We start from the raw sequence: 23702 nt of genomic DNA on the forward strand, positions 1-23702 counted from the left end.
TGGCAGGGATCAGCATCCATGCCGGGGACCAGCATCCATGGCAGGTATCAGCATCCATGCCGGGGACCAGCATCCATGCCGGGGACCAGCATCCATGGCAGGGACCAGCATCCATGCCGGGGATCAGCATCCATGCCGGGGACCAGTATCTATGCCGGGGACCAGCATCCATGCCAGGGATCAGCATCCATCCCGGGGACCAGCATCCATGGCAGGGACCAGCATCCATGCCGGGGACCAGCATCCATGGCAGGGACCAGCATCCATGCCGGGGATCAGCATCCATGCCGGGGACCAGCATCCATGCTGTGGGTGTGTTCCCTGAGCCAAGACTGAATCAGTGACGAGGTCAGCAGAGGACAGACTGTGCAGCGACCAATTTCCCCAATGGGCAGAAGGAAGGCAGGGGTCCCTTTACCTCCCTCAGGCAGGGGGCTTGGGTGGAACAGTTCTTACAAAATTCCTAAGCAAGGAAAAGAGACGTGTGATACATGTGAGCAGAACAGGGCCAGCGAGGTGAGAAGGGTCCACGTGCACGAGCTCCCAGCACCTCCGTTACCAGAGTCATCTGACCCATGGCAGGGATTGTGCACAGGGCTTCTGGAGCGACGGGGCTGGGAGTCCTCCATCTTGATTGTGGAGCTGATCTCATGAGTGTACATGTGTCTCAACATTCATCCAACTGTGGGTTTAATATGTGTGCATCTTACCATGTGTGAATTATACTGCAAATATAGTTGTTTAGAAAAATTAAGACAAAAAGTACACCCACCCATGAAGAAAACCCAAGCCACGCAGAGTGCTGGCTGCAAACACACTTGGGGGGTCTGTGATGTTCTCCCAGGGATGCTAGCCCTCACCAGTCAGAGGCTGGCCTGCTGGGCCCTTCACTGAACCTGTGACCTTTCTGTGCCTCAGGAAAAGGAAATAATTATCTCCACCCAGGTGTGTTATGAACTCACCTTAAAAATGTCTATGAAATGCCCAACGCACAGTAGGTCTGCACTGGTGGACAGCAGGTGCTGTGGGAAGGGTAAGGCCTCCAGGACTCCAGCCACCACTAAACAGGTTACAGTGGAACAATTCTGATCACTATTTTCACTAATCCAATTGGAAAATGAACTTCTTAATCATGATTCATTTTGTTGGTGAAGACCGGGCGGGATTACAAACTGGTACAAATTTTCTAGTGGGAATTTAAAAATAGTAAGTGCCTCTATAATGTTTATTCCTTTTGACAAACGAATTCCACTTCTAGAAATTTATCATAATGAAAAAATGAGACATAATCACAATGATTTATGTACAAAGTTGTTCAATGAAACATTACTTAGACTGACAACCATCCAAATGTCTAAAAATGGAGAAGATCAAATATATTAGGGCACAGCTGCAGAGCAGAACAGTCCTCCTCCAACTGAGAATTCTGCTGCCTCAGGCCAGGCTCACCCCACGCTGAGGACGGGAGGGGCCCTCGGAGCCCAGGAGGGTCCGGGTTGCCTCACACCCAAAGGGACACCTCCTGGGCTGTCAAAGGGATCCACCTGAAGATCACTCAAAATAGCAGATAAATAAAAATAGCATCCTTGGCTTTGGAATGAGCTACATCACAGGAAGGGAGGAAAGGGGAACTGCAAAGCGGTCACCTTCCAAGTTCTGTTTGGGTCAGTTTGTTAACATCAGTGTGTCTGCTGGGGGACACGCCAAATGCATCCAGGGGAATGCCTGGCCACCAGGACGGCCTCACAAGGTAGTCCCCACCGCGAGCCATGGAGGACTGAGTACTCCTCCCTTCCTCAGTGGCGTGGAAGGGTCCTTCTTTCTGTAGGGCCCTCTTAGGAACGAGAGGTGAGTTTATGCCATTGGAATAGGGTGGGGTCAGCAGAGAGGCCTGAGAACCGGGACCAAGGGCAGCGCCTCCTCTTGGAAGGGGGCGCTGGCCAAGACGGACTCGCACCTGCCTCTGGAGCCTCAGTGACCCTGCCCCTCTCCCTTGTGCGTGCTGGTCAGACCATCTCCAGCAGTCCAGCGCCCGCAGTCCTGCTGGATCAGGACCGAGCATGCAGGGCCTTTTGCTCTGCTGGCGGTGACCAGCCTCCTTCCCTCTCCTGGGTCAAAAGGAGCAGAAAGGGAGCGCTCCTGGATCGTCCATCTTAAACTCCTCCTAAATTTAGGATGTTTTTCCCTTATCAACACGCCCTTTTTTTTGTTGTTTGTTTTTGTTTTTTGTGGTACGAGGGCCTCTCACTGTTGTGGCCTCTCCCGTTGCGGAGCACAGGCTCCGAACGCGCAGGCTCAGCCGCCATGGCTCACGGGCCCAGCCGCTCCGCGTCATCGTGGGATCTCCCCGGACCGGGGCACGAACCCGCGTCCCTTGCATTGGCAGGCTGACTCTCAACCACTGCGCCACCAGGGAAGCCCAACATGCCCTTTTTAATGCTGCATTTAACTTGACTTTTTATTCCCAAGTTGTTTCCAAGCTTCTCAGAAAGGGCTGAAATTCACAAAGTCCCGGGAATCCACTCTAACTCTGGAGGAGGTCGTGGGCGCCGTCCCTGCCTCCAGAGCAGCAGCGAGCACAGCCCGAGGGATCTGTGGAAACATCACTGGTGCTACAGAAGCACATCGCAGGTCACTCCCGTAAAAGTCCTGCGTGGCACTGCTGGGCCCTGAAAATGGCAGAAAGTTTCAGCTTCCAATTCCGTCACTGAAGATGCGAGCTCACAAGCCACGAAGGTTCTGCTCAAGTGCCCAGGACTGACACTCTCCCTTCTGGTCCAGTCATTTTAAAGTTCAAGTTAACTTAAAGATTTATTAACTTTTTGTTAATATTGATTTGAGCACATGAGAGGTAGAAGCCAGTGCATGTGTAGCACAGACGTAGACAGCAGAAATTGGTGGCGGAGAATTCGAACCTGAGCAGGCCCGCAGCTTTCTAGGTCTCCACGCTTGTTCCCGCTGTACGTTTACGTGGTTTTCAGAGGTCACATCACAAGGACATTCAGTCACCACAGCAGCCCACCACCAGCCCAGCCAGTCTCCCGAGGCTGCAGCGATGCCTCGGTCCCACGGGGATCCTCTCCCTGCTGTTCTGGACTCTCTCCTCTTACCCTGAACCCGGTTCCCTTTTTGGGAGCGCTGCTCATGACATCATAGCTATTCATCTGTGTGCTTCAGAAAAGAAAGAGGTCCTGATTCTTGTGTTGTACCTTTTAAAATGCTGTTTCATGCTGGCACCTTCAGGGACACCACCCCGGGTTCTTTTAAGATTATAATCTCCATAACGCGGAATCAGCAAATGCTAGATGTGGAGCAGTGGATGTTTTCTTAAGAAACAAGAAAGATGAGCAAGAGAGTGTGGTTGTTTTTCAAGTCTTGCTAGCAAGAAAAGGCAAGGACGACACCGTCCCGCCTCCCGGGTGATGCAGGTCAGATAGGTTTCTCCAAAATGGAAATATTGGTTTATTTGAGCAAATGAATGTTGTAAGGCCAACTGGCCCGAGGCAGGGGAACGCAATCAGATTCACAGGTTGCATCAGACCGAAACTCTCCGGACCACCCAGTTCCAGGAACTGACCTGGGGACCTTCCACCCGGCCCAGCCTTCCCGCCTTTCGAGGGGTGGGACTAGCGGTCCCAAGACTGATGTAACCGGCACCAGATAGTGCCGCGACACCCGAAGAGACCACCAGATAAGGAATTCCCTGCGCCCTCCCAGATGCACCACACCCCTTTCCCTTCTTCCCCTATAAAATCTTGCCCAACCCTCGCCCGGGGGCGACTTCTCTGGCCCCTTTCTCTCGGACCAGTGAACCTCGCCCGGGAGCGCCCCCTAATAAAGCTCACTTGAAGCTTTCCTCTGTTTTGCGACGCCGTTTGTTAAGATCCGACCTTACAAATGTAATTCAAGCTTGTTCTGGGGGGAAATGCTGATATTGTGCATGGACACATATCATCTTTAAAAAGTTTGGCTCCGGGCTTCCCTGGTGGCGCAGTGGTTGAGAGTCCGCGTGCCGATGCATGGGACACGGGTTCGTGCCCCGGTCCGGGAAGATCCCACGTGCCGCGGAGCGGCTGGGCCCGTGAGCCATGGCCGCTGAGCCTGCGCGTCCGGAGCCTGTGCTCCGCAATGGGAGAGGCCGCAATAGTGAGAGGCCCGCGTATCGCAAAAAGATAAAAAATAAATAAATAAAAGTTTGTCTCCGAATTACTTCCAGATGACAACTGCTTGACACGGTCGAGTGTACCGTGGTGCACACACCTGTCACGTGAGGCCTGACAACCCACAGACGCACACCCACACGTTCGGGGCCCAGCTCAGCCCAAGTTCCAAGTCCCACTCTTCTTTTCAGTGTTTCTACGGACATCCAGCAGCTGCCCTTTAGGAAAATCATTTAACTTCCCTACAGTTTTTCTACAAAATTCACAGCCTAAGAAATTACTAACTGCATATGGCTCCGTTGTCTGGATACCAAGCAAACATCCTCACAGCACACTCTGTGTCTAGGTGACCTTTTACTTATTAGAATAGGAACAAAGTAATGCGGTCTCCCATTCAGATCATATCTATGTTTGGCTTCATGCTATGGTCCCAAAGTACAAGTCACACTGGGAGAAATAAAACTTCTGTTGTGACCAAATCCTCACACACTTGCACGCATTTCCCTCCTGTGCGCTGAGCACGCACAGGCAACTGCACTCGCTCGAGCTCCAAGCTGGGCCTGGAGGTGGTGAGAGCCCTGCCCGCCCCCGGGACACACAGGCCTCCCACAAGTCACTGCACACACTCAGCCACAGGCCGGCCAGAGGACAGTGCTGCGACAGGTCAGATACCCCAGCTGGAGGCCCAGAGGGGTCTTCCCTGTCGGCAGGGGCTCAGGGAGGAGCCGCACAGCACGGCCCAGCAGGCGGGAGGCGACAGCCAAGTCTTGGAACCGGGGAGGGGTACAGAGCCGCATGCCGACGGCCAGTGTGGCTAGAGCTGAGCGCTGAAGGGACAGTGGGGAGAATGACACAGACTGAGGCAGAAAGACGGTCAGGAGCCAGATGACACCAAGGCCTGACAGACCAAGGTGAGGATTTTGAACTTTATGTTAAAAGCAGGTGTTAGCTGGTTTTAGCAGGAACGACAATCTCGGGTTTGGGCTCTTGGAGCCTCTGGAGCCACATGGAGAGCGGGGCCCTTGCAAAGCTGCTCAGGAAAGACCATCATTTTTCAGCAGAGTTGACAGTCACTGAGCCCGGCCAGCGGGGACAGGGCCTGGATCTGGCACCAAAGCCCTGAACAAACCCCGCTCAGTCTCGAGCCGTCAGATTGGCTTGGTTTGGTCTCACAAGATTTCTCATCTGAACGTGCAAAGACCGGAAACCTCCCTAAAACCCACTGTGCTCGTACATCTACGAGACACAGAGTTACACGCGCACCATTGACTGTGTCACCTGGGTGCGTGCACTCACTGTGTAAGTCATCTTAGTGCTTTTAGTTATGGCAAGTTTCCAACACACACCCAAGGGGTGAGAAGGGTGCAGCCCCACCCACAGCTAGCAGCCCTCGTGTTTCACCTGTACCCTGCCCTCTGGCAGCACCCCGTCTCGTTACCTTTAAGCAAATCCCAGACATAATATTGTTTCGTCCATAATATTTCCAAATGTTCTCTAAAAGTTAAGTACTCTTTTTTGTTCAACGTAACAGTAATAACCTCTCACATCTAAAAAGTTTACAAGTACCGCTTAATACCATTAAACATCCAGTCGGGCTTTTACATCTCTCCAGTCAGCTCATGAATTTTTAAACTGCTTTCTAACTAAGTCGCTTCTAACCTGTGGGTCCCCTCATCCCTCTCCTTCTGCCCTGGACTCAGCCAAGCAGATCCTACTGGTGTCCAGACTGTGTCCTCAGCCCCCTGGACTCCTGTCAACAAGTAACTCGATCGAGGCGTCTGACCAGATTCAAGTTCAGTTTTCTTGGCAAAAATACTTCCTCCACTGTGTTGCTGGCTGTCTACTCAACGACGCAGAGCATGCACCTGAGACACACTCGCTCAAGGGCCTGTTTGGGGATTGTACACGGGTCACACAATTTACGTCTCGGTAACTGCCAGCTGCTGTCAGGCTCACAAAGGCACAAAATGAGAAACACGGTTGTCTCCCTCCTCCACTGATGGAACCAGGGTCACTGAGAGGGGCCAGTTCCAGAGCTGGGCCAGGAGGGCTTGTGAGCCTGAAGGTAAGTCACACCCGGGAGGATGGGGACCGCCCCACCCTGGGGCAGCAGCAGACTGTGAGCCACTGAGTAACGCTGACATCTACACTGCTGTGGACAAGAAGGGACCGCTCGTCCTGACTGCAGAGGGCCAACCAGTCAGGATGGAAGGAGGACGGACGTGACAGCCATCGTCATAACGAGAATTCTTTGCAGAATTTCTGGAAGTCCAAAATTATGTCCCTATGAAAAGTTAAAGGAAAAAGGCCTAAGGAAAAGTATGTGCGCCCCGCCTTCCTTACGGTCTCACCAAAGTCCCGGAAGGCGGAAGGCGGTGACTGGAGCTCGGGGCTGAGGCCTGCAGGCCGGGCCCCCGGGCAGGCGTCACCCACGCCCAGTGCTCCTGAGAACTTGGGAGCACAGGCCCAGCACCAGCTTCCCCCCTGCTGAAGGGACCTGCCTTTTCACCTCCTTGTTCTTGTCACTGATGCTCCTTCGTGCCTGGTTCCTAGCAAGGCTAATCATGCTGGGTGTCGCTTGGGCGGTGAATTGTGGATATTTGTCTGTAAATACCCATGTGTTTATGTGGATGTTTTTGGTCAATGTACCTGAATTTCCCCCTGCAAATGACATAAACCCTGAAAGCTGAGGGACCATCTGGTTAAATGTCCAATTAAAACGTTAAGTCTCAGGAGGGACCCAGGGAACCACATGCACCAATTGCCAACTGGCTGGCAATTCCAAAGCTGCACCTTTCAGTCTCAGTTTGCCGTGTTACCTGCTTACCTAGATGAAAGATGAATTTATTCCCTGATTTTACTAGAAGGCTGGGAAAGATGAAAGTGAGATTATCTTTAAGTGCATTGAGGTTCTTTCATAGAATAGGTTTTGCAAGAATCCCAGAATATTCCATATTCTTGAAAATAGATAAGCCATTTAATTTATTATCCAAGTCAGGTTACTGCTGAAAGTGAGAGGGAGCTGTGAATGACTCCAGGTTAACAAGCGTAAACTGGATTGAGTTCACCTCACTCTTTCATCAGATCCTGTAGCCTCTTGAAAGAAACCTTGGTGACCCCCTCATTTATTCTAGAATATGCTGCTAACCCTTAAAGTCAGCAGGGGACAGTTTGAGTGTGAAGGAGGTTTAGAAGCCTAAATCTCCCTCAGCCGCACTTGGCCCTGACACTGACTTCTTTCCGTGGATGCAACCTCTCCACTGGAGTTTCTGCCCGTGAGCAGTTATTCCAAAATAACAAGCCAGAGGGGTGGGGAATGGATAGGGTTGTGTTTCAGAGGCAGAAGTCTCAGCCGGGTGGCTCCTGGGTGCCATCTGCCCCTGATGTTGTTATCTTGGTCTCCAGTCCACTGCACATGCATCTCCATCCTTTACACACACAAGGATGGGCATGAAGACCGGTTAGCACACAGCTTGCTTTGTGTTTCCTCTGCAGGAAGAGTCCAGAATTTCTGACTGTACAATAATGACCAATGGAATAAATTCATCACAGTCGCTGGGACAAAGGCAACCTCTTCCCTCTAATTAGTTAAGCCCTCTGCCTGTTCCCCTCTGACCCCAGGAGTAAACCACTTTTCCCCAACACTAACTTGTCTTCGAGAGCTGACCATCTGCACGGATCCTTTGGAACCACTGAATGGCACCAGTGATGCGGTCTGTTAAATCCCTGTCTTGTTCTCAATAAGAAGCTGAATTTCTGACAGATAATGATCAAACCAGGGTCTGGAGCCAGACTGCCCAGATCTGAATGCTGACTTTGCCACTTACCAGCCCCGAGCAAGTACCTTCACCTCCCCCAAGCCTCAGTCTCCTCAGCTATAGAATGGGAGTAAGAAGCTACTGTCTTGGAGGATTAATGAGATAATTCACGTGGAGGAGCAGCCTGGCCAGTAGTAACCACTCAAGAAGGGTGTTTTTATCACTGCTGTTGTCTGTCCCATGGCAACTGTGGTTGAATTAGGAGGTAACTCTTTTGAATTAGCTAGAGATAAACCCACAAACCAATGAATGAGTAAGTATTATTCTAGGACCGAAAGCCTTTGTCACGGCAACATTAAAGTGCTTCGTGTGTATTTAATCCAAAATGAGGCTTTGTTCCGGTCCTGATAAAAATAAGGCTCAGATGGAAGGTGACCAGCTCCGAGGCTTCTCAGCACCGACCAGTCGTGAGGTGCGGGTGTCTGTGCCCTCAGGTTTCCGTGGAGTTCAGGGGATGCTCAGGGAGCCAAGCAACCAGCGACACCGCGCCTGCCCCTTCCTTGTCCTGATGGGGACCCTTGGAGGGTTCTCCGAGGTGGGGAGAGGAGCGAGGAAAGTTGCTTTTCAACAGTCCAATGAAACTATGCAAAGACCTGAGAAACAGAAAAGCAGAGGCCGTTTCTGGCCTCACGGCCTCGGACGAGTGTGAGCGGAAGTCTGCTCTGACGAGGGGTGAGTAAGTACACCTCTGGATGTCGTTCATAATATTTATTTTGGAAAAATATTTTAAAAAGGAATTTCTTCATTAACAAAACAGTAAAAAAAACCCTCAAATAACATTTGCACAATATTCCATAAATACATTTATATACAAAAAAATATAGTCACATAGACCCGAAGTGCCTTTGTACATATTTACCAAAAATTTAAATTATAAAAATGAACATCACAAAATACTCAAGCTTTACAGATATCATGAAAAATATTTTTACAAATCCAAAAAATAACGCACATTTTTTTCCACCTAGAAAAAACACATTTTAGTATCAAAAAGGACAATAAAGGCAGTGTTTGTGATTCTAATTCAAGAAAAGACTGGCTCATAAGAATCCAAAATATACACTTCAAGCAGTGCGTGCTTCTTACGTAGTGATCAAGTCCATTCATTTAAATATATATTTTTTAAAAGCAACTGTCCATAGTGCAATGGAAACGTCCTAAAAGGCAGTGCGACAGGCGCCTGGAACACCTGCCGGCCGCCCCCTCGGCAGGAAGAGGACCTGGCTTCCCAGCAGCAGTCACGAGCACCTCCGCTCCTCTCAGCAGCATCGTCGGGGCAGATATCCTTGGAAGTTCACTTATTCTAAGAGAAACGGGAATTCGCCACATCACCTCCACTTTACACCTAGAGGGGCCACGAGACAGAGGGGAGGTTAGCGCAAGTCATAGGCCCAGTTCCGACCCAGCCAGGCCGAGGGTGGGTCGGGCAGCCGTGCGCTGACCTCAGTTGCGATGACGCACTCGTCCTTCTCCTCGGATATGACGTACACCGACTGGTACTTTGTGTCTTTCGAAGTGGAGTACACAGAGTCCGGCCTTTTTCTTTCAGCTGCTTCTCCACTAGAAGGGAGAAGAAAGAGAACCACAGTCAACACGTGAAAACATTTTTGAACAGGACAGTGACCAGGGCTTGGAGGAACACAGTCAGCTGGTCCCCCTGCCCAGCCTGGCCCGAGGCACCCCCCGAGGGTCAGGCACCCTCCCCAGCTGGCCTTCCCGCCTGTCCCCTCTGGCCCATAGCACGCACCCCCTGAGGGTCGGGGCACTCTTCTCCTCTCCCGCAGAGCCCTGGGGCTGGCACTTGGCATCACGCTTGCTGTGGGGTTCCCCGGTGGCAGCGGCACCCTTGAGGTCCTGCAGCAGGTTATAGCCCACGGCGGGGTCACAGGCCTTGAGGCTGTTCTTCTCGGTGCTGGGCTCCGTGTGGAGGTCCACCTTCTTGTTGGTGTTCTTGATCTGCGTGGCCCCGATGACGCTGACAGAGATATCCTTCTCCCGCTGGCGGTTGGCCAGGTTATTCATGGTCTCCGCCTCCCCTGGGCAGGGGTCGGCGGGGGGCCGGCGCTTCTGCAGCCTCAGCCGAACGCAGACCACGGCGGCAGCGCAGCCCAGGAGCAGCGTGAGGACGAGGACCACGCCCGCACCGACGGCCACCCAGGGGAACGGGCCGGCTTGGCCCTCCACGTACTTCTCAGTGAGGTCCACCACCACAGGGCCCGGGGGCAGCTCGGGAAGCAGGAACTGGCAGTTGGGGCCCCCGTAGCCTCGGGCGCACTCACACAGGTAGCGGAGGGCCCGCTCGTGGCAGGTGGCCCCGTTGTGGCAGGGTGCGTGCTCACACCTGCTGACGGGGGCACTGCAGTTTCTGCCCGTGTACCCGGGGGGGCAGGTGCAGGAATACTCATTCACGCCGTCCCGGCAGGTGCCGCCGTTGGCACACGGGGAAGAGGCACAGTCGTCCACGTTGTCATCACAGTGCCTCCCAGAGAAGCCAGCCTGGCAGCGGCAGATGTAAGCATCGCCAAGGTCTACGCACTGTGCACCTGGGACACAGACAAGGGCAGTGGCTTGTCACCCAGAAAATGCCCTGAAGCACGTGCTGCCCCGGCCGCTGCGTCACACACCAGAACAGAGACACAGGGGCAGACCGGACAGAGGCCACCGCTTAAGACAACATACATCAAACACAAGCCCACGGCGAGGGCCGGGGTGGAGTTTCTGGTCGAGCTCCAGAAATCACCTAAAAAATACAGGCTAATACCTCCTGACATGCACCGTGCAAAACGCTTTGCCTGCAGTGCTGCATTCACTTTCACAGCAAGCCAACAAAGGACCCAGTTTACAGATGAGGAAACCAAGCCTTAAAGAGGATGACGTGCTTGCCCACGGTTACACAGTTAGTGACAAGTAAGACTTGAAACAGAAAGAAAGAGAAAAGAAGAAAGGAAGGGAGGGAGGAGGCTGGGGTTTGGTCTTTGTCCTTCCAGAGCCAAGCCTGCTAAACCTGCCTCTTTTTCCTCTCTAAACATGAAGCATCCACTGCTCTATTGGTTCAGTGGCTGGAAACCAACAGGAGAAAGAGCTTGACCCCAGGACTGCCACACCTTCTGTACAGAGCATGGAGAGCAAAGCAAGCTGATTCCTCTGCATCGATTATCACACCCCGCGCAGAAGCTCCAGAAGCTTCCAGAATGGTCCAGCCTGTCTGGGGCCCAGCTTCCCCCTCTGTGAGTTTGCTTAGGGCATCCCACCCACTCGTGGAGACCATACATCCTCGCAGCAGACAGCTCTGCTTGGTGACAGAGCAGAGCTGGGCTTCCCTCCAAAAGCGCAGTGGCTGGGCTGGCGCTGGGGCTGACCCGCTGACGTTCGGAGTCTCGAGCACCCCAGGCGCCGCAGGACGGCGCGCAGGTCATTGCGTCTCCACCTGCGCCGGGCCCTGTGGACAAGGAACGCCCCTGCCTGCCTTCTTCGCTCCCTGGGTGCTTCCAGACTCGGGGATAAGAGTTCTATGAACAGTTTCTCACTGTTCAGACAAAAAGGCTTCTGAAACTCAAGGCAGCTCATAAAGTGATGAACTCAGCCTGCAACTAAACTCTGCGCTTCTGACGCGTTCTCACCAGTGTGGACCGCTGGACAAAGTCTCGGATGGGTCAGGCGGCCCCCTTACCATTGGAACAGGGTGAGGAACTGCAGGAATCCATTTTCTTCTCACAGTTAAAGCCAGAGAAGCCCCCAGGGCAGCGGCAGGTGTACCCTCCCTTGGGGTTGTCCGAGCACCGTCCCCCGTTGAAGCAGGGGCCGTCGGCACACACCATGGCACTCAGCTCGCAGATCCTGCCGTAGAAGCCAGGCGGGCAGGTGCAGGAGTAGCTGTTCTCGAGGTCCTGAGTAATGGAGAAGATGAAGAAAGCTTTCCTACGTCGTTCCGAGGGACCCACACGGTCTGTCTCAAACCAGGGTTGCCGGTTCGGCCGGAGAGCCCACGGTGGCCAGACTCACCGTGCAGCTCCCTCCATTCCTGCAGGGGCTGGCACTGCACTCGTCCACCTCCGTCTCGCAGTTGGCCCCCGTGTACCCAGGCCGGCAAGAGCAAGTGTAGCTTCCCTGGCCCGTGTTGGTGCAGGTGGCCCCATTCTTGCAGGGCTTGTGGTGTGTGCAGTAGTTCAGGTCTGTGAGGGTGGAGACAGGAAGAGGAGCAGAAGGGAGGCCCAGGGTTAAATTCGGGAGACTGTACTTCCCCGTGACAGCGCCAGGGAAGCCAGGCTGCCTGGCGGGGGACGGGAGGCTTACCCTGGTTGCAGAAAAGGCCCCCCCAGCCTTCCTGGCAGTTGCATTGCCAGGGCTGCTGGCAGGTGCCGTGGAGACAGCCGGGGTACCGAATGCACTGGTCACAGTACCGGCCCTGCCAGCCCACTCTGCACCTTCGAGGAGAGGACAGAGTCAGTGGACGCTGACGCTACCGGGTTCCTAGCAACACCTTTCCCACTCACGAGAGACTGTCTTCCAACAGCATCAACACCGCTGGTTCTCAAACGAGGCAGGACACTGGACCGTCCTCAGGAGCTTTAAACCACATGGATGCCTTCGTCCCACGTCAGAGGGTCTGACTCTGGGTCCAAGGGCCAACCAGGGTAGCATCTCTAGGTAATTCTAACGTGCTGCGAAGTTTGAGAACCAACTAAACTCTCTCCTCTTCTGTGCCAATTCTTTTTAAATCTCCATCTGTAATTTCCACAACCATGGAGGAGCTTAGATGGATGACAACCCTTGACCCTATGCCTGTCCATGTATTTATTTGGTAGAAACACAGAAAAACAGCCCCCTCCAACCAGCTAATCTTACCTGCGGTTTTCAAAAGAGCATCTAGAGATGCTTTACTAATACACTAGGTGTAAAAGGGCAGCAAGAAAAAGAAAAAAGCAACTTTTGCAAACTTACTTGCATTCCCCTGGCTTGTCACAAAACCCATGCTGCTCGTCGCACCCCGGCAAGCAGATGGCTGCAAGAAGAAAAGGCACAGGGTCAAGCCCACCAGAGTGGCCCCCGGCACAACAGGGCTACAGACCGTGCCCAGCTCCGCCATAGAGCCTCACCCAGCCCCGGGCATCGACCGTCCTGCCCGGTAACCACCGCGGACTTTACTCAGCCCAGGAGGAGCATTCTTCTTAACACAGCGGCTCCAGGACAAAAGAGCGCGGAAGCCCACCCCCACCCGGTCCCTTTTCTTCTAAGAGAGGGTCAGAAGTCCTTCCCCCTCCTCCTCCCCCACTTCCCAATTCTATGCACAAAGCTCCACCTCTTAATACCCAGAAAGTGTGTGTGTAGATAAGGGTGGACAGCTGGTATGCAGAGTACCAGGGCAAGACAGCTGCTCTATTGTCTGTTCTCTCCCAGCAGCTGCCCCAGTGCAACAATACCGGCCTCCCCCTCGCCCCCCGTGCCCCCACCCCTCACACACACCCCAGCGTGTACACCACACACACACACACACACGCGCGCGCGCGCGCACACACACACGCGCGCGCGCACACACACACACACACACACACACACACACACACACGTGCGCCCTTTCCACCAATGGGAACAGGCGTGCGTCCCAGCCGCCTATCCCCGGAGAGATCTAATCGATGGCACGCGCGAGCTGGGGGCGGGGACAGACTCCAGTGTTTGAATAAGAAGAAAAAAGTTTACGTTTATGGCAACCCCACGGCGAGGGAGAGGGAGGGTGGCCAGGAGGGAGACGGCAGGCCGGCCAGAGGTCCCGGAGGGGGTGGGGGGGCTGGAGGCTGAGGTTTCAGCTGGCTCCCTTCTCCTGGTTATGAAACTCATTAACAAGCCGCTCCACAAGTTTTTAAGACAACAGAGCCAGCTCAGGCCAAGGCGAGCTCAAAGGAGCTGTGGAAAGCTGAGCGCGCTGAGCGACAATGACGCTGCAGGTACGCGCAAATCCAAACTGAGAAACTGCACCTCCCGGCGAGAGGTTCTGTCCTGCCAGAGAAGGTTCCCAGGCTCGGGGGCAGAAGGAAAGTTCCCTGGCGTTTCTGGGGAAGCTCTAGGACCCACCCCACATGACACCTAGAGTGCGAGGTGGCAGTGAGGCAAGTGGGGTCCCGCTGAACCAGGCCCAGGAGCCAGCCGGTCCTCACAACCCTCCTACGCCTCCTGCACCTGTGCAGCTACCCTGCCTGCCTGAGAATACAGAACTACGGGCAGGCAGGGCCTAAGTCACTCTTGTAAAGGTATGTCCCCCCTCCCAGGCAGGGTGCTATGTGAGCATCCCGCAAGCAGGACAAGCAGAGCCCTCCCCAAGCAGGGCCGGCAGGCCCAGGCCTCAAAACACACCCCCCACGTCCATAGACCCTGCGAGTGAAAATGTCATGAACAGTGGAATGTTTTTAAACAGGCCGAGCACACCAACTCCGGAGAGAAAATGAAGCACTTTTCAATGAGAAGCTGTCTGGGCAAAGAGAACTCCTTTGGTAAAAGCACGCCCTGCACACAGCCTCCTCTCTGTTCCTCCCTTCCTTCCTCCCTCCCTTCCCTCAGGCTTACTTCCTGACCCCTGGCCCTGTGTCCAAAATCCTCCCTGATTAAGAAAGGCAGCTTCCCATAGCGGAAGTTAAAACGTCTGAGTTGACCCCAACCTGCCACTGGCTAACTGTGAGGTCTCAGCACATCTCTCCGGCTCCCCGGCCCCGGTTTCCCCACCAGAACATCTCTCCGGGGCTAAAACCCCAAGACGCCAGCAGCTCAGAGAATATGTCCCCACCGCCGGGGGGAGGGGTAAACTGAGGGAGCGGCGGCCTCCCGCAGGGACTCACGCTCAGTGCAGTACTGGCCTTTCCAGCCAGGGTTGCAGACTTTTTCTCCGCGCTCCCCGCAGGTGAAGTGGCCGAAGGCGTCGTCGCGGGGGCGGCAGAAGACGGAGCAGCCTTCCCCGTAATAGTGCTCATCGCACACGAATCGGTAGGAGTACTTGAGGTCTGTGCGGCCGCTGCTGTGCAGGTCCTGGGACCACTCCTCGCCCACCGTCAGGTGCCTCTGCGTGGCCAGGCGGCTGATGAGTCTTTCTGGGTTCTCTGCAGGAAGAGGATGCTCTGTTGGTTCTGACTGGGAACCCAGAGGCTTGGGGAGTGAGGGAGGTGGAAAGGATGCTGGGCAAGGAGGCTGAAGACTCTTCTCAGCCTTCCAGAGGAACTTGCAGAATGAAAGACGTAGACGTTTGTTTCTGGGGATATTTGAACTCAAATACATAATAACTGGAGACGCAGTTTGCACAGTTTGGGAGTTTTTTGGTTTGTTTTTACCTGTTGCGAGGTCATCAGGAGAATCAGTGTGGAGAGCTTCAATGATCAGAGAGAAGGTTCCCTGGAGGAAGGGGGAAGAGACAGAAGGTAAACCAGAAATGTTTAAAAAAGAATCAAAGCTTTCGGGACAACCAAGTCTTCGCAGATCTGTGTGCAGTGTGTCGTGGCGGGGGGGTGTCTCTGTACATCTCTTGTCTGATTTCACTTTCCTTAAGGAAATGGAAGAACGTTTTAAAGAGTGGTTTCCTGACGTGTTTTTCCAGCCTGTTAGTACAGGATATCGCGGTAAAAAAAAAAAAAAAAAGAAAAAAAAAGAAAAGAAAAGAAAAAAGAAAAGGCAAAACGATTGCGCGCAGCAGGCGGGGCTGCGGGGCTTGTCTGCAGCCTTCTGGGGAAGAAGCCAAGCAGAGGGGGCTGGGGGCTGTCAGGCTGCGAGGGCGACTGAAAGACTAGCCGGTCCACGAGCTGGGGAACTAGAACTTTCCCAAGTGAAGGGGCCCGTTCAACTTGGGGGCTAGGCGCAGAGACCGGATACGGAAATGTCCCGGGTCCTCAGCCTCTCTGCCTCACGCTACCCCGGCTGTCACCTCCCACACTCCCCCCCCCAGCCGCCGCCGCCTGCCTGCAGATCACCCGGGCGTGGAGTCAATGCCCCAGGACCCCGCGGACCGCGGCGCCCACCTGCCCAGGCCCAGCCGCGCGCCGCGCCCCGGAGCAGGGCTGGCGGCCGCCTCCCTGCCCACCTGCCGCCCGCCCCGCCCGCCCCGCGCCCGCAGGTGCGGCGCTCACCGGCCAGGTGAAGCCAAAGGGGAAGCGGATGGGGTTGCTGAAGGCGGTGTCCGCGCCCGCGCCGTCCGGGAGGCTGAAGGAGTCGACGCCCAGCACCGGCGTGACGGCGCTGCCGTAGGTGCAGGGAGGCTCGGGGGACACGCTGGCCTGGTAGTGCTTGAGGCACACGCGGAAGAAAGTCCTGCAGGCGCACGGCGGCGGCCCCGCGCCCCCGCGGCAGCAGTTGCGGTTCCCCAGCAGCCCCTTCTTGTTGACGAACTCCTGCAGCTTCAGCTCGAACACCCCGGAGCTCCAGACCTGCGGGCGAGGCTAGGGCGTGGGGCTCCGGGCGCGGGGAGCCCGCCCGGCCGCGTCCTGCCCCGGGCCCTGCCCCCCGCGCGGCCCGCGCCCCGGGTCCCCCCACCTGACGCCACAGGGAGCCGGAGAGCCCCGCTGACAGCCTACCTGACGGCGCGGCCCTTAGGACCCCGCCTGGCAACTTACCTGGCACAGCAGGGCCGAGAGCACGGCGAGGGCCAGGGCGCACCGCCGGCCCATGGTGCACCGCCAGCCGCGCTCGCTCTCCTCGCGTCCCCCTTCTCTTCTGAAATCGCCAGGGAATGCTCGGGGAGGAAGGTGTCTCCAGGGGCGCGGGCAGGAAAGCGCCGCCGCTCTGCCTCGGGCTGGGATTATCCGGACTTCTTTCCTCAAGGGTACGTCTCCGGCTCTTGCGGAGGCCGAGGTTCCTTAGATCCTCCCTGCGGAGGCGACTGCGGCTCCGGGGATGCACGAGGGGAAAAAGGGGGGGGGGCTCCCCGGAGAGATTGCTTCTGGCGCGGCAACTTTCGGTTTTCCCCTCTTTCTTCCAATCGACGAGTAGGTAGGGGTCGTCTGCTTCCTGGTTTTGTCTCAAGATTCTTCGCAGGAAAAAAAAAAAAAGGAAGAAAGAAAGAAAGAAAAAAAGAGAGGAGAGAAAGCGTCCAGATATTCAGCCTAATTCCCAACGAGCTGCAGGGCTCCCCGAGAGTCCGATTAGCGAGCCGGGGTCTGGAAATCCCACGCGCGAGGCGGTAATCCGGCGCCGGCGGAGCGCCCGCGGGTGCGGCCCGGCCAGCTCACTCGGTGGCCGCGGTCCGGGGAGCGCCCTGGACCCGAGTTTTTACCAGGGACCCAGCCAGTGCCATCCAGGTCAACACCCGGGGTCCCGGACCGGGTCCCGGCAGAGGCTGCGCGCCAGGCTGTGCGTCCGGTGCGGCGCCGGCCGGGGCTCCGCGGGCGCGCAGGGGCTCGGGCTCGCCCCGCGCCGCCGCCTTATATCCCGCCGGCCGCCCGCATGGCTAATGAGATGCAAATGAGCAGCCCCCCAATCTGGCGAGAGCTGTCACAAAGGAGCCACTTTTCCAAACCCTCCTCTCAATGGATCGCCAAATGGTCAGTGAGCTGTAAAATGTGCAACCCTCCTCCCCGCCCCCACCCTCCCCGCCCCCGGCCCTCCCCTGCCCCCGCCCCCAGCCCCCCACCGCACGAAACGCACTCATTTACATTCCTGCAAAACGTTCACCGCAAGAATCCCCTCTGCGCCCGAGGCTGGTGCCGCCGCCCGAGCTCCTCGGCGCTGCCCTCCCGGCCACAGGCTCGCAGAGGCCCCGGGACCCGCGGGGGTGGCGCTGCGCCCCTCCCCTGCCGAGAGCCACCCGGCGGGTGAGGCCGCGTCCGGCCTCGGGAACTCTCCGGTCGCCGCGGCGCCCGCCTTCGTCCCTGTTGCGCGCCGTGGCCGGGGTCTGGCGGCGGGGGCGAAGTCGGAGGCCCAGTTCCCGGTGGGCCGCCCCTTCTCCCGGGCAGCCTCTTCCTAAGGAGGAGTCTCCGGGGCGGGGGACCGGGCACGAGAGGGAGGGGGCAGCCTCGAGCGGCGGGCAGAGGGTGGCGAGAGGGCAGCGGCAGTTTCGGGAAGTTTGGGAAGGTCTGACACCCAGACGTCTCCGGGCAAGGACGGCGACTCTGCGTCTGGGAACACAGGGGCGAGCGCGGCGCCCCCGGCGACACTGTTGCCGCGAGCTCGGGGTGTCCCCGCGCTGGTCGGCGGCCGCTGGGGGGCGGGGTCCGGCTAGCGCCCGGGATCCTGACGCCTTAAACCACCGCCCCCCCTCCGCCCCAAAAACACACATGCACCCTTCCGGGCGCTATTCTCGGCCTCCGACACCTTTCCTGGGTCTCCGGCCCCTTTCTCCAGTGTCTTCCCCCCTCGACCTCCCTCTGCTTGGTAAAAAGTGAGTTTGGTGTGTGTCGTTCGCGTGGCTGTCATTAAGGCAGTCTGTTATTGTGCGAGGCTGAATCAGTGGCTCTTTGTGCGCTCAGCTGTATGGTAATGCAGACCGCACCTGCTCCCCGCACAATGCGGAGAGAAAGAGCTCCCCTCCGCGCGCGCCGCGGCCTCTGCAACAATGTCCGGCACATGTTCTAAAGACCCTCTAGCCTGGCCGCCTCAACCCGCAACCTTCGCACAACCATCACCTTATTAGGGTTTACATGTCCATCAGACACTAGAACTTTTGTTTTCATTTTTTTTTAAGGGAAATGAGTTTATTGGGAGGGCCGAGAACACACGTTATCACACAATGAGCTATCGAAACTGCTCTCATGCTTGCGGGCGCAGTGCAGAGTTAAGGTGGGGCGTGGACTCCTACTCCGGCATCCAGCTTCGTGCTGGGCGCACTTCGAGGTCTCTCTCCCACCCCTATCTGCTCCTCCTTTATTCCCCCCTCCCTCCAACACCTAGGGCAGCTTCATCCAGGATGAGCGGTGTGAGCGTTGGAGTACATGTCCCTTTGATGGCGGCACAGCCCCAGGGCGCCTGGCCACAAGGGCCTTGCTCTAGGTGTGCTGCAGCTGCCTTGTTAGTGGGAACGTGCACTGTCCTGGCAAAGTGTGGCTTTCATTGAGGCAGATGTTGAGATCACAGTGTACCATATAATGCACGGGAAGAGGGAAAATTCTCAAATACCAAGAAATCAGTTCAAGTCATTCATGGCCATCCCTCCAGCTGTTACGCAACAGGCTCCCAAATACCTTCAGGCCAGATTTTAGGTTTTCCACTGATGCCAGAGAAGCAAAGAATTAATCGAAAGTAATGTGCATGTAATGTTTAAGGCTGAGGTGAGAAAGGCAGGCTTGGACCCCACCAGAACCCCCTACGGTTTGGTTCAGAACAAATGGAGACTTCAAAACCTCCTATGCCCCCATGACGGCGGCAGTCCCAGCGTGGCCGCCCTCTGGGGACTTTTCGAGGACTCGCTGCGTCACCACAGGGCTGGGCCAGCGCGAATCCTAATTTAATCTTGCCACCTAGTGTCAGCATCCTTTTTTCACTACAGCCATGTTTCCTCTGAAAGCTAATTTCTGAGAACTCTGCTCCCTACTGCATGGAAGCTGGTGTGTGTGTGTGTGTGTGTGTGTGTGTGTGTGTGTGTGTGTGTGTGAGAGAGAGAGAGAGAGAGAGAGAGAGAGAGTGGTGGGGAGAGAGGTAAGAGGGTTCCAGGCGCAGGAGAGGGCAAAGGAAGAAAGGAACGTGAACTCTAAACCCTCTGTGCTTCCAGACTGAGAGGAGATTTCAGTAAGAAATGAAATATCGGGAACCTTTTAATTAGAAAATGGAAGTGGGAAACAGGCTCATCTGAATGCCTATTTGGAAAACTGGAAATAAAAAGTTCCACGCCCAAGGGCTTAAACCTTGGTGGGGGGGGGCGACTTGCCCCAAATCTTTAACAAACCCGCCTCAGTATCAAGTATTTGTTAAATTGACATGGCACAGATTTCTCGATTACAGCGGCAAAGCGGAACTGAAAGGCATCGTAAAATCCATCAGAATCCTGCCCAAAGCGTTCATTCTTTTCCAACTTAATTTATGCCACGCAATTCTGTATTGGGGAAATCAAGCAGAAAGCCCTTTTCTTGCCCTTCCTCCTCCTCCGGCTCTTCTTTCCTCTACTTTCTTCCTCCTCTTCTCTCTCCATCTTCTTCTCCTTCTCTCTCTCTCTCTTTCCCCCCACCGCACGTTGGGCCCTCTCCCCCTCTCCCTTTCAAAGCTGAGCTAACGGGAGACTGTTTAACTTCAGTGTTTCTATAGGAGTCTGTTGTAGTTTAACTCCTGCACACCAGTAGCTGAGATGAACAAAGGAGAGACTCGAGGTCCAACTATTCATCCTTTCTTTGCACTTTAATTTTCATTGATTGGGAAGACAAGGGGAGCCCTTAGGGATTCAGGCTGAAGGGGGATGACACGCCTTTAGACGCCATCAGCCCCCTAGCCAGCCATCTGCTCCAAACCAAATGGCGTTTTTTCACTCCCTAACTGCATGTCTGTATACTCCTGCAACTAATCGCTCTGAACCCCCTAAATGCAGGAGGGAGCTTAAGCTCGACTATGTTAAATAGAGTTGCCCCCGTGTTGGCTTTAGCAGCCAGATTCCCTCCTCCCCCCCACACCATAAATCCTCACCTTGCTCATTAGGAAAAAGCAGGAAACTTTCTTTTAAGTACTTTTTGATGTCTCAGCAAATTTACTGTACAAAGTGAGGCTCATTAGGGCTTCGAAGGCACCCAATATATCAGACACAGGAGTGGAGAGAGGGATTTACCGCCTGGTGTTGGTGTTTTATTTTTGCCAGGCATTCAGAGCTTATAGCCTGAATGACCCCAATGACCAGGGTAGGCTTAGCTGTATAATCAGAACCACAGCCACATCAACTACAGCTGAGTTCTCTGTTTGTTGGCGACCCTGATCATTTTACCCATCATTTTATTAGGCCACTTGGGAATAAAAGCTCATGACCATCATTTTATCAGATTAAATATGCCCTTCCTCAGCAGTGAGTGTGACTCATACTGTGGTCAGCCCAATCCTGTTTCCATCCCCCTTTGCCCAAAGAAAGGTTCTATCCCTGAGGTATGTGTGTGGCGGGGGAGGCGGGCTTGGGCAGATTGCAATAAACAATGCCCAGAATAGGCTCCAGACTCCAAGCCAGCCCCAGGTTCAGTTTTCTGTGTAAACAAGTCTGGAGACTTGAGTGGGGTTTGTGCTTTCTTAGACCAACTGAATACTGTATACCCAACAGAGAGGTTCTCTTATTCCTAAGAAGAATTAGGGTCCTTGTTTGGAACAAGAAAATGAAAAACTTCCAGGCAGCAAATCTGGTGTTGATCAAACATGCCAGCTTACTTGAAAAAGAAGAAGATGATGAAGGGAACCTAAAGCAAGTTTATTAATCGGTATTAGTGTCACATCTCCCACCAGCACACCCTTCTGCCCATTCTCCATCAGTCACAGGTCTGGAATCCTTCAGCAGGCAAAAGAGCAGAGGGACTGGCCTGCTTGCTTTGCACACAGGAAGCTCCTACAGATATCTGTGGGTAAAACCTCACCCGTGCGGGGTGGCTATGATGGATAGGTCCTTACTTCTTCTTAAGGACCGAACCCCAGAGACACGTGAACATTTACAAGACGCACTGACCCGAATGTACACACGGTGTGTTTGCACCTGATCAAGTTCCTTCCGGTCACTCTATTGAAGATACATCCTAACCCAAGCCATCCGTTTGTACACGGCGGGAAAGAGGGGCAGATCTAGCTTTTATAGTCAGGCTCCAAGGCTTCCCTCTCGCTAAGGATAAACGCTTCGCGGCACACCAAGGAAGGCCGCACAGCTCGGCCTCCCCTGCCCTCCCTGGCACATTTCCCTCGGAGGAGGGGTGGCCCGCAGACACCCAGGACCACTCCTGGTGGTCGGCAGGTTGGCGCGGGGCAGAGGCGCCGGGACCGGAGGACAGAGCCCAGGGAAGACCCAGTGGGCCTGACGCCTCCCGTCCGCCCTCCCTTCCACCCGCCAAGCGCAGACACCCGCGGCTAGGGAGGAAAGACGGCCTGGCCACGTGGTCCGGAGCAGGGACCCCGCGCCCTGGGGCGCAGCGCGGGCCGGGGTTGCGGAGGCATGCGCTGGTTTGCATGAGAAAGGCGGTCGCGTGGCTCAGCTGGCGGCGCGGAGTCCGCTCCTCCGACCCCGGGATCATCTGCCCGGCGGTCCGAGCTCATCTCCATGACAAAGCGCTGTTTACCTGGCGCGGCTCCGGGCGCCTTTGTCCCGATCGGATGACCGCGCAGCTGCTCCGCTCGCCCGCCCGAGCGGCCCCTGACTGAACGCGCCGGGCCGGGCGCTCTGGAGGGCTGCCTGGAAGGGGTGCGGCGCCAGTGGGCGCTCCGGAGGGCTACCTGGAGTGGGTGGCGGCGGCGGGCCGGGCACTCGCCGCAGGGGCATGAGCGCCGGGTTGGGAGGACCAGGTCAGCGGGTCACCCCCGGCCGCCGGGCGTGCGGCGGCGGGGGGGGCCCACCCGGTCACCTGCACCGAGGCGCGGCCCCACCTGGGAGTCGCCGGCCCGTGACCGTGTCAGACAATGAGGATGGGAAAGAAAGGGCGGCGAGAGCGACCCGGGCCCTCCCGAGGCCTCGCTCCGGGGCGCGCCCCATTCGGAGGTCGCGGGCACCTGTCGCCGGTCCCGTCGCCCGTCAATCACCCGGCCCGCGGGGCGGGGCGCGGGCCGGGCCGGAACCGCGAGGAGGCCGCCCCGCCCGCTTGTCCCAGCCGGACCCGAGCTGCCCTGCGCGACTGCGCCGTCCTTCCCCGCCTCCCACCTCCTTTCTGTGAGCATCTGCCCGCAGAGGAACAGATGTGGGCACCTGCGGTGACAGGCCGCATATGTTCCATCCTATTCACAGGCATTCAGACGTGGCTACAATGAGCGGCCTTTGTGCGCACAGTCACTAAATATATTAATCTGCACTCCCCAGAGCACCGGGCTGTTTAATTTTTCACTAGCAATAACATCTGATCTAATCCTTAAATCGGCTCCCAAAAGCCTGCCCTCCTTTTTTTCCTCTTTCTCCCCACCCCCTCCCGAAAAACGTGTGAAGCTATTCAACCTTCCACCTGTTGCCTGCTGAACTGGGCGTGGGTTCCTGCAGCATCTGATGTCGGTCGGGGCAGGGGGTGGAGGTGGGATTGGGGGCGGGCGGGGGCGGCTGTGCGGGGGATGCTGCCTGGCCACACGGGCACCGCCAGGGCCTGCGCACCAGAAGGAAAATGAGCTGCAACGTGCGAGGGTGGCTCCCGAATGCTGTGCAAACAAAGAACGATGATTATTAAACAGCTTCCGAAGCAGCCCAGCACACCCATCCTCTCCGTGGAAGCGCCTTGAAAATGTACAAGTTCCCATTTAGCTTTTTGTTTATTAAACTCTGATGGTCATTATAAACACTGGTCAATAGGCCACACAGCCAAAAGGTAACATAAATCTCAGATGTACGACTTAGAATTTTTTTTAGCGATTTTGTTGCATGACTCTTTTATCTTAGCATCCCGTATTCTGTTTTGGTTTGTTTTCGGTCACAATGAGTCCCTTAGTGCCATTGTGGGTGTCACAATGCAGACGGACATCGGGCTGTGAATGAAGACAGAGGCAGTTTAAACAAACCAAGCTCTTTCTTTCCTTTCCGTCCATTGTACTATGAATGGGCCTTCTGCATTCGGCTGCTAGGAGACGGCTTTGCAAAGCCCTACTCCAGTAAATGGGCTGGAGAGAAAGGGACCCCAAT

General features: G+C 55.6%; 1 protein-coding gene across 3 annotated transcripts; it reads right to left on the bottom strand.

Moving 5' to 3' along the window:
- Positions 1 to 8671: 8671 nt before the first annotated feature.
- Positions 8672 to 18004, bottom strand: DLL1 (delta like canonical Notch ligand 1). Of its 3 annotated transcripts, XM_081251156.1 has the most exons (12): positions 17594 to 18002; positions 16564 to 16976; positions 16081 to 16377; positions 15292 to 15352; positions 14806 to 15063; positions 12920 to 12980; positions 12272 to 12402; positions 11981 to 12150; positions 11649 to 11865; positions 9726 to 10521; positions 9421 to 9538; positions 8672 to 9323 (listed from the first exon to the last, which is right to left on the bottom strand). In XM_081251156.1, the coding sequence occupies exons 2-12, from the start codon at positions 16615 to 16617 to the stop codon at positions 9318 to 9320; spliced, it is 2169 nt and encodes a 722-aa protein (XP_081107282.1). In that variant the 5' UTR covers positions 16618 to 16976; positions 17594 to 18002; the 3' UTR covers positions 8672 to 9317. The 3 variants fall into 3 exon arrangements, with proteins under 3 accessions (XP_081107282.1, XP_081107280.1, XP_081107281.1); XM_081251154.1 differs by having other exon boundaries at positions 14806 to 15352; positions 17594 to 18004; XM_081251155.1 differs by lacking the exon at positions 17594 to 18002 and having other exon boundaries at positions 14806 to 15352; positions 16564 to 17518.
- Positions 18005 to 23702: the final 5698 nt, after the last annotated feature.

The sequence above is a fragment of the Mesoplodon bidens genome, assembly GCF_964165515.1.
Source record: "Mesoplodon bidens genome assembly, chromosome: 12".
NCBI lineage: Eukaryota > Metazoa > Chordata > Mammalia > Artiodactyla > Ziphiidae > Mesoplodon > Mesoplodon bidens.

What these genes read in the sequence shown, in the direction of transcription:
- DLL1 (XM_081251154.1), bottom strand. Translation starts at nt 16,617, where the DNA reads ATGGGCCGGCGGTGCGCCCTGGCCCTCGCCGTGCTCTCGGCCCTGCTG. An exon ending in CCTTTGGCTTCACCTGGCCG is followed by an intron (nt 15,353 to 16,080) that starts GTGAGCGCCGCA and finishes CCCTTCCTCCAG; the next exon opens with GGAACCTTCTCTCTGATCAT. An exon ending in GGAATGGAGGGAGCTGCACG is followed by an intron (nt 11,866 to 11,980) that starts GTGAGTCTGGCC and finishes TCCATTACTCAG; the next exon opens with GACCTCGAGAACAGCTACTC.